Source organism: Lipophrys pholis, assembly GCF_963383615.2.
Source record: "Lipophrys pholis genome assembly, chromosome: 9".
Taxonomy (NCBI): Eukaryota; Metazoa; Chordata; class Actinopteri; order Blenniiformes; family Blenniidae; genus Lipophrys; species Lipophrys pholis.
In genome coordinates, this window is record NC_137639.1 from 5,967,915 (window position 1) to 5,983,944 (window position 16,030).

Here is a 16,030-nt window from a genome sequence, read left to right on the forward strand (position 1 = left end):
CTTAGGCTAAAGAAGGTTGTAAAGGAAGTATTGAGCCTCCTTTCTTTAGATTATTGAGATTCAAATGTTTCTTATCGTGGCCGCCGCTTAAACACTTTGGGGGTTTAAGGAAAAGTGGATAGGAAAGGAGATAGGAGGGACTGTTGGGACGTCCACGGTGGCCGGACTCCTCAGGAATCATGGTTTGTGGTGAATCGTAGCTGCAGTTTTGTGTAACTGCGCGGCCCAAAGCCAGAAATGACACCTTTTTTAAAAATAGTTTTTATAAAATACCTGGGTTCGTGTGAACGTGGCCTCAGTTTCATCCCTTTTTTTAAACTCCCTCTCGTGTTTCCAGAAACTTCTCTCCCTGCAGCCCGGTTAAAACTCATTCAGCAGAGACGGAACAGCGTGTCTGCTCACCGCAGCAAGGAGCTCGAGAAGTGAACGTTAAATCAGCCAGTGTGCTTCAGTGACAGAGGGAGACTTTATCAAACTCTTTCAAATTAAAACAGTTTCTTCATATCAAACGGATGATTGCAGGTTTTTATTACTGAGATAACTGCAGTGATGATTTCCTGCCGGGCGACCAATGAAACCTTTAGGATTCAGGTGATGATTCTCCAAACAGCTCATCTAGTCATGGACCTTCATCATCATCATCATCATCATCGTCATCATCCTCTGCACAGTGTCTCAATAGTGTTTGCAGAAAGAAAAGCAGGTGTTTGACCTTTGAACTCTTTCGGGATTTCCTGTGTTGAAGGACGGCTTCACAAAATAAAAGGTAGAAAACATGAAAACCACCTGTTCACTCATGAAGTTCACATACTTGATTTTTCCTTCCAGCTGCTTTAGTTTTTATGCACGAAGCAAATTGTGACCAGTTAATCCCTTTATTCTAGTTCTCAACATTTTGTTTCGACTACTTTTAACATTTTGTCTTTCATTCTGTACATTGCAGGAGAACTAATTCATTTGGATTGCTTCTGTTTTAACACATTTTATTGTAAAATATTTTTATTGGGTGCCTTTTTCAAATCAACAGTGATTTGTGGGCCGAGCAGTGGACGTGCCGAGTGTTCTGGACGCTTGTTTTGTTGTTTACTGGACGAGATGATTGAAATCTGAAGGAAACCTTCATTTACCAAACATGAGCAAACATCAGCTTTCGTTTAGAGGAATTTACTTACAAGTTGGAAATGATGTACGATGTAATGACAAGGAGGGAGGGAGGGAGGGAGGGAGGGAGGTGAACCCAGTTCTCTGTCCTCTCCTCTTTCCTCCATGTCTTCGTTGCGCCTCCTCTCGGCGTCCTTCACCCTGGACTCTGAGCTGAGCAGTCGGCCGGAGGGTCTGGATGTCCAGTCTGGCTCTCTCTCCTCCTCCTCCTCCTCCAGTCGGGCCTCCACAGCGTCCAGTTTGCTCGTCCAGTCGGCCGGAGGGTCTGGATGTCCAGTCTGGCTCTCTCTCCTCTCCTCTTCCTCCAGTCGGGCCTCCACAGCGTCCAGTCGGCCTCCTTCTCACGAAGCCGCCATGGAAACTGTCTGATGGGACGTCTTTTTGGCAACATGTCATTTCCTAAAAATTGACCAACTGCGTAAAGCCCAGCCTGTCGTGGGTTTGACCAAACCTGGAGGAAAAACTATTTGAAATCCAAAGTCTGACACTCGGATGTCCTTTTCTTTAAGCGACACTTTGCTTAATAAATGTGTAGAACTTGACAAGTGGTTTGGACTTTATTTTGAAAAAGCAAGTTTAGGATAAAAGGACTGTGAGGAAGCAGGAGGCTCACTTCAGGGTGTGACAACCAGACCACACAAATCTCAACTGTGTTCTCTATGAAAAATGAATGAAGTAACACGTCAGTGTTAAAAAATAAAATGAAAATAAAAAGAGCAGAGACCTCACTTCCTGTTTCATGGTTGATTTCCAGGGCGTCGCCATGAGAGTGGTTCTTTTAGCTGATTTGGAAACTTTTGATAACTTTTCATTCATCCGGGCCAAATTTCAGGTCTCTTGGACTTACTGCGGCCCCCGAGGAGGAAATCCTCACAAACATTTCACAGTAAAGGCTAAATTCCTGACTTCCTGTTGGTCCGACAGTCGGGGAGTTTTTCCTGCGGCTGGACCCGCTGCTTCGGCCCGTGGAACTCCGTGGACGTAGGTGAAACCTGCTGCCCGTCCCAGTGAACTTTACAGATGTGTAAATATTGTAGGGGGCGCTGTGGAGCCACGCGTGCATAATTCTCGTGAAATATCACATTTTTGCTACTTTTGATGTGTGTGTGCAAAACTTCACGCACAGTTGTTTCGGCAAAAAAATGCAGCAGTTCTGGTGGAAAAGGACATAATAATAATAATAATAATAATAATAAAGATTTCTTGCATTCCAGCAGGGTGTTGGTCCCGCTTGGCGTGAAGCAGTTTTTAACTTGAACGCCGCAGTAAGACAAAGTTTCAGGTGTGAGTCTTGAAGTTTTGGATCCATTAAACCAGAAGTCTGCAACCTCGACGGCCAAAATCAAAGTTTTTCTCCCTTTTTATCAAATCTCATTAAAGTGGAGCCGCAAAACAGGCAGAACCTTTAAAATGTTTAATGTGCAGCTTTGAGAGACGTACAGAAAGATTGTAATCATGAAGTTTCTATTGCGATTTAAGAAGGGAAGCATTTTATTCCATTTTTGGAACTGATTTTAAAAATTTCTTATTTTTAAAGAAAATTGACATATGACCTTTTTAACTATTTTGCCTCTTTCAAGCAGATGTACATGTTTTTCACCCATTTCACTTGTTTTTTTTTAATGACTTTTAGTAATTCCAGCCATTTGAGCATTTTCCCCATTTATGGTCGTTTTAGCTATTCTTACAATTTTTTTTTTAAAAGTCCTTTTTAGCCGAGAGTTAAGAGTCATTTTGAAAACAAACTAAAAATAAGATCAACATGTTTTCTTCCGCGTTGAAGACCTCTGCACCAAAACCACGAAGAGAACGGCTCATAAATAAAACCTCCCAAAGTGAGAGAATGACCTCACAGCACACCAATCCTTAGCACACAATATATTGTAAATTTATTTCTTGCCTTTTTCAAATTGACCAGAAAGAAAAACAAAAACAAAAATAAAACAGAATCCTGTGTTCCAAAAACTGAAGTCACTAAAATACAGGATACCATACAAAACCTACAAAATGCAACAATTACAAACATTTTGTTCAACATATAACAATTGTACAGTAGAAATGTATACAATACTGTTTCTTTCTTTTTATTTGGCACTTGATCACAAGATGCTGTTTTGTTGTTTTAGCAGAAATGTTACGTCTGACACAGATTTAGTTTTTCTCAGTTTAAAGACAAAAACAAAAATCTATAAAGAGAGAAAAGAGCAACTTAGTGACAGTATCATTGCAGGAGTTGTGATTCTCTCGTTTGTTTGTTGGTCTGCATCTGTTTTATTGTCTAGGATTTTCTTTAAAAAATGAACATTCAAAGATTTTCTAATTGGGGGGATGGGGGGGGGTGCTCGGGTACATTCAGGAGAACGTGGATCCTGCTCGGACCTTTTGCAAATGTCACTTTTGACCCCGTTTTTGTGTTTTCTGAGAGGAAAATCAGAGCCGAGGAGACAAAACCTGGACCAGCGGGTGAAGAAACAAGTTTCACCTGGTCAGTGTTTTAAAAGAGATATCTGTTCTAATCTGTGTCTGAAATCACTCGTTCACCTCTCCCCATGTAGAGGGAAATGGAACTCCTTTTGGGACACTGTGTTGTTCTTTTTCTTTTTTTTTTTTTTTTACATTTTTTATTAAAGCACATTATATGTTTTATTTTAGATGCAGAAAACAAAATGCTCAAAAATACTTTACATACTTGAAATGTTGCATTAAAATGGCCTTCATTGGTACGATGCGTCGTGAAATATTAAAGCTCTCTCCAGCAGCCGGTGGCCTTCAAGTCGATTACTAATAAAGAATAATGCAAAACAAAAACATAATTCCCATACCAAATGAAATAATCTGTATCTATTCCAATAATTTGGGCCATTTTGAATGTAATAAAGCCAATTCTGTAATAAATATCATCCTCAATGTATGTATTCTCATTACACTTAGAAACATACACAAAAACAGGTATTTTCAAAAAAAATGCTGCCATATTTATATATAATTTAAATATTTGTTGCACATTTTGAATTTTGAAAAGATTAAAAATAAAAAAAATCCTTGTTAAGAGTGTAAAACTGTCATTATGATAAAGGCTCATATATTCCATTCCATTATTGGATTCAATCCATTTCTGTGTTTTGGCCGTTGCTGCAGCTCCATCGCAGCTTTTCCTCTCCAGTGATTCCAGACACAGTTTCTGTGGATCGTTGGCGTCGAGTGTGAAGCAGTAGAGGTCACACATTTTGTCTCCTCCGTCGGGATGCTACGGTGTGTTCCTGTCCTGTCCTGTTCCGTAAGTTACTCTAATAGAAGTTACATTTATAAAAATTGCAAAAAAAAGAGAGAAAAAAACCTCACTAAAATCCCTGTTTCTGATCATATTCATCTTTACTTTGAAATGTGGCGTCGACGTCGTTGCGAACGACTCGTGTGGTGCCGACAGCTGCTCTCCAGGTGTGCTTGGCTGTGACACAGAGAACCGGTCGGTATGTACACGTGTTTGTTGGCGGCGTTCGTCTCCGCTGCGGCAGCTCACGACACCGACTACTGACCACACTGACACACTGAAGCGAGCGGGCGAGCGCGGGGCTGGAGGAACACACGCACGCACACACACACGCACACGCACACACACGCACACGCACGCACGCACACGCACGCACGCACACACACACACACACACACACCCTCCCCTGCACTCGCCATGACCCCGGATTTCACATGCAAGCGCTGAAAAACATCGAAAAGTCTGATAAAGGAGTGGAAAAGAGGAGAAGCGCTTCGCATGCTCGACATCCGGTCTTAAATAAAACAGCTAATATTATTATTACTTCACGACATTTGTTCTTGAGCCGAGCGCTCCGGACTACGCTGGGTGTTGCTTTAAAAATGATCTACAAATACTCGTCAGGACGGGTCTGACGTGAAGCCGGAGACTCTCCGAGTCTCTCCGAGTCTCACCGGACTGGAGGAGGAGGAAGAGGAGGAGGAGGAGGAGGAGGAGGAGGAGGAGGAGGAGGAGGAGGCGGAGGAGGCGGAGGAGGGGGGAGAAAGGGAGGAGCGGCGCTTCACCACACCACAAGAGCTGGAGATGCTCGGTCGCTCGGCGCGTCGTCCCCGCCTCCACGTGGGAGAGGAAAGTCCGCCGAGTTTGCAGAAAAATAATAATAGGAAAGTACAGAAACGCACGAACACATTGTGAGGGTAGAAAAAGAGGAGAAGAGAGAGGAGAAGAGAGAGAGGGAGGGAGGGCGGGAGGGAGGGAGGGAGGGAGGGAGGGACGCCGAGGGCCGGCGCCACCAGCCGATCAAACACAAAGACTCCGGGTCAGACAGCATATGTACACCATCGACTGCAAACCCGGAATCAGTCGAGATACAGAGTGAGGAGGAGGAGGAGGGGGAGGAAGAGGGGAGATGTGGCTCCTGTGCCCATCTTTGAAAGTCCTCAGTACATTTTGAAGGCTCGCGTCCTTCATCATCGTCATCATCGTGTCATCCTTCATCTTCAGTCTGCTCCGCCAGTGGAGAGTTTCAGGCATTCAGGGTCACCGAGCGGCGCTGCGGAGACCAGGAGGAAACCTCAGTTCTCATCAAGTTCTCATCAAGTTCTCATCAAGTTCTCATCAAGTTATCATCAAGTTCTCATCAAGTTCTCATCAAGTTCTCATGGAGTTCTCATGGAGTCACGCTACCTAACAGGAGATCTCATCCTATATGTCATTAATTCATACTAAATCAAATCTGCAGGTCGACCATCAAACCCAGCAGAATCACACTGATCTCCCGCTCCAATCGAACACCTTATATGTGCTCTGTGTTGTCAAGCTGTGCTTGTTGTTATGTTTGTTTACAAGTCAAAGCATCAGTCAGGAGCAGGAACATGCTAAAAAGACAAACAGAATAGTGTTCATGTCCAGGACTGTTACTGGGAAGTTATCAAACGTGCTGAGTCACTTCAATTCACCTCCGGAATTCAGCTCAACGAAGTTACCAAAATAAAAGTTGGAATTTCTAATCAATGCTATAAGAGTCTAATCTAACTGCCCGTCTCAAACCGTCATGACTTCAGCTGGTTTCACCGACGCCAAACTCACTGCAGCGCCTTCAGAAGGAGCTTCTCTCCTCCACAGCAGAATCAGCAGCTCCGTCTCCCACAAACTCTCTTACATGACGTGGTGGATGACCTCTCCCACGTCCTGCGCCGCACCACGCCGCGCTCCCTCCCTCAAATAAACTCCCTGCAGCTCTCGGCCCGCGAGGCACGAAGCGTCGGTGGCCGTCTTCCTCCTCCTCCTCCTCCTCCTCCTCCTCCTCAGCACGACTCTGAGCGAAGCCCGGTCCGCCACGCAACACGACTCGACTCGAGGCCTCAAACTCTGCAGCTTCACCTCCGTCAAACACAAGTGAGCTGACTTTCTTCACGTTGTGATGATAAGAAATCTCAACCGTCACGAGGCTAAATGTTCTATTTTCTTTTGATCTTCGGTCAGCGAGTGACACTCTCAGTGGAGCACTGAGTAGCTTCTTCTCTATCCCTCCATCAAAACCCCTTTAATCTCTTTTACTGTGGATTCATCGGAGCAGCAACAGGCGTTGAATGAAACCAGCATCAGTTCTAATGTGACGAGTTCAATGTGGTTGAACCGTGTGACGCCAGTCGGTAAAAATGAAAACCAGCTAAAAGCGACGCCTCTGAGGAAAAACACATTTCATCTCTTTTTTTCTATGGATTTTTTAAAGCAGAATAACAGAGATACTGATCTTCTAACTGCTTTACTCTGATCCTTGATTGGTAGTGAGAATTAAAACTGAACTCATGCTGTTAAGGAGCTGAAGAACCTACTCCAGGGGCGTCCAACACATCCAGTCCAGTTTCATCCTGAGTGATTTTTTGTGGCGCCGAGCTGATGTGAGGAAAAGCTCACCCAATTACTACTGAAAATAACTACAATCTCAACATAAAACGACTTTAAATGAAACTTCTCCTGGAGCTGTTGCATTATGGGTGTTTGGACAATTTGCTCGCAGGCTCGTTGGTCTGGACTGGAGCCTCTCGAGGGCCTCGTGTTTGGACACCCCCTGCTGTAAGGGAAGGTGGAGGAACGTGGCTCGGTGGGACTCACAGGGGTTTGGTTGGCGCCTCGGGTTCAGAACTGCCCGGCGCTGCTGGGGTCGCACTGCAACAGGCGGACGATGGAGGGGTCGCTCTTCGCCCCCTTGATGAACTCCTCCAGAGACAGCTTCCCTGAAACACACACCAGCACAGCGACTCAGCGGGCGAGTGGCTTCACCAGTCCCACTGTCAAGTGTTCTGCGTGTGTGTGTGTGTGTGTGTGTGTGTGTGTGGGGGGGGGGGGGGGTTCCGTTAATGCAACACCTCCTTATATTCTGCTCGGCACATAAAAAGGTGTTTCTGTCATGTCCTTTTCACACGAGGACTTACAAAGTGTAGTGTACACAATAAACCCTGGGGTTATTTATAGATCGAGTACTAAGAAGTAATCGCTAGATCCTGTTTTTATTTCGCTGTTTTAGAAGTTTGTGTTGCTGATAAATCGACTCCACATGTTTCAACACAAAGCGACTCATAAGTGTGTATAGAATTCATTACATGGTCAGTGTGCGACACAGACTTGATAAACTTCATGTTAACTTTCACTGGATGTGAGGTGAAAACCGCTGGGACACCTTGAACAACTTCGACATTCACCACCGGGGCCTTAAAGACAGAAATAAATGAAGGTAACCAAGCAGTCGTTGTCGAGGTTTGAGTTATACGGAGTCAAAAGTCGGAGCTGTTTTCAGTTTGCATGTTCTCCATGTGTGTTTTGTGTTTCTTTGCATTTGAAGTGCCTCAGACTGAAACCTGCTTTCACTCTGCCGAGATCAGACTTCTATTCTTTCAGTGCGTCCACTTTTATTGTTTCAGGGATTAGTTTGGCTGAGATAACTGATTTATTGGTTAATTTTCATGACATCAGCACAGCTGGAGTTTTGTTTGCTTGCTGGCTGACGTTGAATTTGGAGCAGAACGACGATTCTGCTGCTTATTTCTGGATTTTTGAGTCATTTAGAAAAACAACATGACTTGTAGATTTTTCTTTAAATTATATTTTTCCTTTGGATATACGCGGTGGCTTTCCCGTTGTGTTCAGGTTCTCAGTGTCTTTTTCTAAACTCTTTGGTCGATCTGAAAACTTTCAGTCGTGTCTACTTTGTTTGAACGAACTCCCAGGCGTCGGCAACGCTTCAGGTTTGAGCGTCACAAGCGAACGGAAGATGGATGGACGTTACACCCGAGAGATTTAGTTTACGGCATCGCTCAGCTGGTCCTCCTGCTTCCTTTTCACCAGCAGATGGCAGTGTTGTGAAGTCTCTCCCTCACCACGCTCACTACTATAACAGAATGCACCAACACACCCCAATCAGCCGCCTTCTCTCTGATGTTGTACGGAGCTGGTGCAGTGCGTGCGTGTGTGTGTGTGTGTGTGTGTGTGTGTGTGTGTGTGTGTGTGTGTGTGTGTGTGTGTGTGTGTGTGTGTGTGTGTGTGTGTGTGTGTGTGTGTGTGAGGTCAGGTGTGAGGGAGGAGGCAGGCGTGTGTGTGTGTGTGATGACAGCAGCTGTCGACCAGCTGAGCAGGTGGCAGTGACAAGTGGCTCCATACATTAACAAGGTAAATACAGGCTGCTCCTCCTTTCTCTCAGAAAACACTCCTTTTTTATTCTATTTATTCTGGTGACTGCAAACTATAAAACCAGCAAGTCCCAGGAGAATATGGACCGAGAGTCACGACAACTCTGGAGGCAAAACATTGTGGTCATCGTCCATCTACTGAGCATGTGCAGAAGAATGATTTACCACGGCTGTGATGAGCATGCGCAGTAGCAGCGTTTCAGAAAAGTTGTGTTTTCCTCCGTCTACATGGAGAGGGAACGCTTTCAAAAAATTCCACCTTTGGAGCCGTCTTTTTCATAAAGTTGTGTTTTCAGTGGCTCCAGTTTTCTGTTTTCACTTGAAAATATTGTCGCGTAAACGAGGCCAGAAATGTTTGAGCTCATCCAGGCGTATTGATATGGGAATAATACCTAAACCTTTAATTGACTTTTTGTTAAGCCCCGCCCCCAACGCAATTGAACCAAAAGCATTCAACTACCAACTGCTCAGACTCGGACGGACACTCTCAGCTCCGTAGAGAACCATTAGAGCTGGCAACACTTTTGTTGTTTTCTGGGCTATTTGAGTCATTTAAAGGGGTCATATTATACAAAATTCACTTTTGGGTTTTCCAACAGTAATAATCGTCCCCATACCTGGAATGACGTTCCAGAAGTGAAGACAGTCTGTCCTCTCTCTCCCTGGCTGGTTTCAGTTTTTAAAAAGTGTGTTGCTCCAACCAGCCAATAAGAAATCAAACCCTATATAGTGTCATCGGGGGTTTAGCCAATCCCAATCAAGGGAGGCCCTCCCTTTGACTCCTCCCACATTTAGGCAGCTCTGCTCTGGCACATGGCACCACGAGAGGAAGTACTTCCTCCTCTTCCCAAGATGGGCATGTGTGGGCGGAGTCAGTCCAGCTCACACAGACACAGCAGATTCTGAATGCAGCTCCTATGATCCAATATTCAAATAGAGGAAAATCAAGGAAAAGCTGGATTTAGGGCAATAAACTTTGAATACAATGTTTTTGGAACAGTGAGACCAAAGTGAAAGTGTTGAAAAGCTGTAGAATAAGACCCCTTTAAGACAAAAATGGTCAACCGATGTGCCTGGGGTTCATGCAGCAGTGACACGCGGCATCGAGGAAGGATAAACAGCGGCGTTTACTCTATTGAAAACCCAAACAACAAGCGCAGAGCACTGTCCAGTGTCAGTTGAGGTGTGGTTTCTACACTGACTGTTTCCATGTAAACATGCAGTCAGCTGCGACGGCTTGTAGATCTTAGAAACAGTAACTAATGGGGGCGGGGCTTGGCCAAAGGTCCATTCATTACATAGTCCGAACTGTGTGTCACGGATTTCATAACCCTGGGTACGACAGTCTGACGGTCACCACAGGATCGAAGGTGATGATAACTTCGACGTCTTCCATCACCACTGCTTCACTGACAAGAGTTTAATCATCAGTTTTCCAAAGAGTGAAGAATAAAAACCCTCTGTGAGGTCAGTGCAGTGGACGATGTGAGCTTACCATCTCTGTTGGTGTCCATCTGCCTGAAGATCTTCTCCGTCCTCTTCTCGGGCGTCGACTCGTCCTCGGGCATCTTCATCACGGAGGAAACCATCTTATATATCGCCTGCACAGAAACACACACGAGTTGGTGAGATTAACATGAAGGTGTAATGTTCTACCCGATGGACTCTGGACAATCGAAGCTCTGTGGCTCTCCTCCTGCCAGGAGGTGTTCTATCTGCACCTCCTGTCAGCCAGAAACGATAAGACTTATGCAGCAGAATGCGAGGAAAAAAGCACAAAAGATTAAACTGCATCCACAACACGTGCAACGCAGCCAGCAAATCCAAAATAAACAAACTCATCACGCTTTCTTAATCCCATTGGGGAAATTGTTTTTTCCACATTTACTCCTCCTATTTCTAGGATGCCGTGAGCAGCCACACTGAGGAGCTGATGGGGGTCAAGGGTCAAGCTCATGGACCCACAGTGGTGACCGGTCCTCTCAATGTGCTCAGTAATAGCAATAACTCTTCTTCACTTGGGTACGTTCATTCTTAGTTCAGATATTTTCTGGATTATCAATCACTTTTCTTACTCGTTTGCCTGCTCATGCAACTTGTACATCAAAATGAACCTGCAGATACCATCTGGAGCCACTAGATGTCACTGTATAACAGTGAATGCTGCGTTAGCGCCAGAAAAGTCTCCATTACTACTGTATTAGACTGACAGGACAAACAATATGTGGCCAAAAAGAAAAAGCTACACAGCGGAATTTAAACAAAGAATGAATGAGTTTGTATCAGGAAACAGAAATAGAGCCTCAGAAAGAGCCCAGAGTGTGACAGACCGGTGAGAGAGTGGAGAGAAGCAGAGAAACCATTACTGCAATGAAGAAAACAAAGAATCGTGGAATCAAAGCGTCGAGGTTGAGAGCTGAGGAACTAATTCACCGAAGGTTCTGGAACAGAAGCTACTGGACTATCAACGCTGCATTACATCTGGACATGGACAAAGAAATGTGTCCCAGACACTTAGAAATGTTTTGTTCCTCTTCGTGATGAACTTAGTGATAGCTGCAGGATCAGAAACTCTTCGACGGTCACAGAACAGCGTTCACCAGGCGGTTGACACTCAGGTTGAGGTTTTCCTGCATTGCTGCAACAAGTGATTGTGACTGTAGACTGCTGATCCTTCCACAGGGTGCAGACCAGCTGTTGTTTGATTGTCGGAGAGTGTTTTCGCTACTCGGTCTCCTCCGTCTCCGTTCAGCTCACGATTCCTTCACACTGGAAGTAATGTTGTCTCCATCCGCGTGGAGAGCGAGCCTCGTTCCAGCGGACAGTGTGAAGGTGGAGAGACGCTGGACGGACTCACGATACTCCATCTGAGTCGGTATATATATATGTGTGTGTGCGGCGCCGGCACACGGTGGATAATACAGCTTGATTACACATCAGTGGCTGCTGGAGGGGAGCGGGTGGTGACAAACATACACACAATTCCTCTCAGACTATTTATCAGTGTTGTGTCTCCTCTGCTCGGTGGTGCATTGCAGGCTGCCTGGCAGTAAACAGTGAAATCACAGCCCACTCTCTGGGCCTCTAATAAGGAGGCGGGGTTGAGGGGAATGGGAGCTGACATGTGAACAGGAGAGGGCCGGCGGTGATTCCCGAGCAGCCGGGGCTTCATATCGGGGCTGCTTGTGCTGCTGCTCCACAGACGCAGCTACAGGTAATATCACCCAAACCCGCCCGAGCTGTTACGTTTCCAGGGGATTGAGCTGCTGGTCTGATCCAGGTTAACCCGGCGGAACGAGATTAAATTCACAAACCCCAAAAATGACAAGCAGCCAATAAGAAGTGACATGATGTGGAGCCTGCTGAGAGAGAGTGCAGCTCCACGACATCAGGCCCAGAGAGCCAGCAGTTCTGCTTTCAGCCCATTTTGTTCTAAAATCATTCCAATAAAACTTCTTTTTATTGGCGGGAGCCTCGAAACAGGTAAAGTGTGGACTCTTTAAAGGTCAGAGGTCATAATCACAATCCTGATGTGCCTAAAAGTGATTATTTACTCAATAAGAAATCTTCATGAAATCAAGATGAAATGGTCTAAGTGGTAAACAGAAGGCTCGTGGGCCAAAACCGGTCCAGAAAGATGTTCGACACTTCTGGTCTGAATAATGAAACTGATAATAATGAAAGTGAGGAAAAGTTCTTTTAAGTTCTGAGTGACCTCTGGATGAGAAATAGATGAGTATTTCCCAGCATGCTCCTGTTTCTTGTAATTTAGAGGTGAAAACAAATCATTGTTAACAGGTTTTTACTGCAGAGTAGAATTGATATTTATTATTACTGCTGAGTAAAGCTGTTTTAGAGCTCAAAGAGAGAGAGAAGAAAGTTTGTGCTTTTTATCTCTGTTTTCACTGTTAACCGGTTGCTTCATGGCTACAACCAGTAATAGGCAACATACAGCCTGGCTCGAGTTAAAAATGGCTGCTTGGCAGTGAAAAAGCAGGTTTTTCTACAAGTGAAAAACATTGAGAATGTAAAAAACGCAGTTTGTGTGATATTGTACAAATGAAGGGGAGGCTGAGCTCATAGCGGCCTCACTTTACTCATCCCTATTTGACTTGGAAATATATCCATTTTGATGATAAATATTGGCATGCAAATATTCATATTTACATTTGTATACAGATATTTGTTTGTCACTTGACCACATGCTGCTGGAGGTTATTGTTCCATAACGTGGCTGCTGATTGGCTCAGGATATAGACGCTGGCACTTCATCCAACCAGGTGATCCAGGTTTCAATCTGATCCTCACGTACTGCTGGATGATGACACTGTATAGGCAGCATAAATATATGTATGAGGGGTATGAGGGGTGATTTACATTTTATCAGCAGGTTCTGGTAATACACAGATCTATTACACCCACCTGTATTGTATACATATCACCTGATAATACAACTATCTTCTCATAATGAGTATACATGTATAAATTATTCTATATTGTGTATTGTATATAATATTTTATACCAGAGGTGTCAAGCACATTTTAGTTCAGGAGCCACATTCAGCCCAATTTTATTCTGAGTGGGCCGGACGGGTAAAATAGTGACATAATAATCTTTAAATGTTAACTTTTTTGTTGTTGTGGTGCAGAGTTTATGTATTGAAAGTGTCTATTTTTTCACAAAAGCAAACAATTAGTACTTACAAACTGCCCCTGACATCACGGCTCTGAGGCCAGTTTGACAGCAACGAGGTGGATGCCTTCATGGCAGCATCGCTGATAATCTCAGTGTTGTGCTGTGTCCACTAATCCTGAGAAATTTGTTACAGAAATCAATGTTTTTTTAATGTTTACTATTTGCTTGGTGGTTTGGCCAGATTGGAGTCTCTTGTGGGTGTTTTTTTTGGCCCATGGGTCTCATGTCTGACAGCCCAGGTTTATACTATGAACATACTCTAATTTTTAAATAAATCTATGTTCTCCTTTGCAACACCTGGAATGTCTAATACAGGAAAATCCAATCTTATGATCTGATATCAGCAAGTGGGAGCTTGTGAAGAAGACAAAAGCTAACGAGTGAAAAATAAGTATTTGAGAGATTTTTATCATGCGCTTACTGAATACGACAAAAAACCAGCCAGACCAAAGGAAAGGGCAGGTTTCAGTTAGAAATGACTTTGTTATTGAATGGATCTCAAAGGGGTTTGACAGGAAAATGCGATGGACTTAAAAATGATCTGTGCTGCTTGGATCCAGTGAAAACACACTAAACTCAGGCAGGACTAAGAGACGGACTCCGGCTGTTGCTTTTGGCTTCATCAGGATGGACTCTAACTCCTGTTTCAGCTGTGACCAGATGCTCTTCAGCCCCGAGCCAGAGTAAACCTCCATCACTCAGAGCTGAAACTTTCTTCCTTCATACGTACGCACAGGAACGGCCTGCCAGCCCATAGTCTTCCTCCCTTTCACCTCAGCTATAGATTTCTCACAGAGAAACCTCTGCTCAGGGTATTCTTACATTTCAGACTTCGTCCACCTTCTGCGCTGCAGGCAGCGTCTCTCCTCCAGCCTGAAAGCCTCACCGAGAAAAGAGGACTTTTTCTTTCAAGACATGAACACCTGCTGTGAAGCTGCAAACAGGCCAAGCTGCAGCTCAGTGGAGACGGAGCCGCAGAGGAAGGAGGAAAAGCACTCGGCCGCTGTCGAGCTGCAGCTCCGGACTGCGATGTGTCCACTTACCGAAAGTGACGGAGACGAGACGGCCGCACGACTCCAGCTGGACATGTGTGTGTGTGTGTGTGTGTTCAGGGAGAGGCAGGTGGAGGGAGTGTGAAGGAGGTCACACACACTTGTTGAGGCTCGTGTGTGTGTCAGCAGAGGCGTTGGAAGTCGCAGCTTCCCGCCTCCGACGCACTCCACAGACGAACGTGTGTCCTGTGGCGAATTCACCCTCATGAGCTGTGCTCCATTCATCCACCCCGCTACTTCCCTCAATCTCACCAGATTGCCAGTGGGAATGCACTCTCCCACCTTCTCCTGCCAGTGGACACACTGGACGTCGCTCTGCGGCCGTCTGCCCCGCCGCTCGCGCCGCAGCTCCCTCGCCGTCTTTATATTTTCTCATTATCTGCAGAAGGCGAGTCAGACTGGCTCCCATCCATCCCGTTCCATTACTCCCACAGCACGGCCAATTATGAGCACCAGCGGCGCTTCCACGCTCCCTGCAGGAGGAAGCGCCCTCGAGCCGCGAGAGACGGCGCTCTCAGCCGCCACGGCTAATGGAAGGCGAGCGTGAATGGTAAACACTGCGGGAGCAAACGCAGCGTCCTCTGGGCGAAGTGGCGGACGACGTCACACACAAAGTGGAGTCCGACAAACTGGACTGTAGATCAGAGATCATACTACAAATCACAAGAATATGTGAAGGTAGTTAAACTACTGTCTCCCGGTTTGACGTCCCTGAACAAACCAATCCTGGATTATGTATAAACGTTATATTTGGAAACGAACAGAAACAAACGGACAGCAGTTGTGGGATTGAATTTGGAATACTGAAATGATTTAACGACGTACTGAGAGACTTTGTTTTGATTCGCTTGAGTCATGAACTTGTTCTGGACCAATCGTATTGTTGTAAGAACAAGATTAAGTAAAAGGGAAAAAAAAAGAAAGGAAAAGTTGTTTTCTGATAAAAATTTAAGATAAAAAAAAAGGAAAACACCTTTAAAGTTTCCACATTAAAGATTATACAATTTAAAAAGCATGATATGGAAAAAAAACAAAACATAAATGTCTCAATTTCTAGCTTGAATTGGATAAATTCCTACACGGTACGACTTTCCTGCTTCATAAGGTATTTTGTGGAAACATAAAGTATCCTGAATATGGCTTCATGAAAAAGGTGGAATTGTTTGAAACTCACATTAGTTTTGTATGTGCTCCTCTTTGCTCAGGCATGGCCTTGCTGTTTATTAATTACAATTTCAGGTTAAAAGCATCAATCAGGTGTAACATCACTATTTAATGAGGTCATGAATCAGACGAGGGCATCATAAGGCTCGGGGGCCAGTTGTGGCCCTTTGGCTCTGCATGAGCGGCCCTCAGGGGAAAATCACTGTCATTACTGGCTTTATTACAACTAAAATGGTCACATTTATCCATGTCATTACATTATTGGTTGTGTCTGTTA

At 44.8% G+C, this 16,030-nt stretch overlaps 1 protein-coding gene across 4 annotated transcripts in view; it reads right to left on the reverse strand.

Moving 5' to 3' along the window:
* Window positions 1-3,787: 3,787 nt before the first annotated feature.
* The window catches only part of ncalda (neurocalcin delta a), a 91,147-nt gene continuing 78,904 nt past the window's right edge, over window positions 3,788-16,030 (reverse strand). For all 4 annotated transcript variants that reach the window (XM_080471034.1, XM_080471036.1, XM_080471035.1 and 1 more), the window contains 3 exons: window positions 10,337-10,442; window positions 7,271-7,392; window positions 3,788-5,705 (listed from right to left, as the gene is read on the reverse strand). In XM_080471034.1, the coding sequence (XP_080327160.1) occupies window positions 7,295-7,392; window positions 10,337-10,442 (204 nt within the window). In that variant the 3' untranslated portion in view covers window positions 3,788-5,705; window positions 7,271-7,294. The remainder of the gene's footprint in view (window positions 5,706-7,270; window positions 7,393-10,336; window positions 10,443-16,030) is intronic.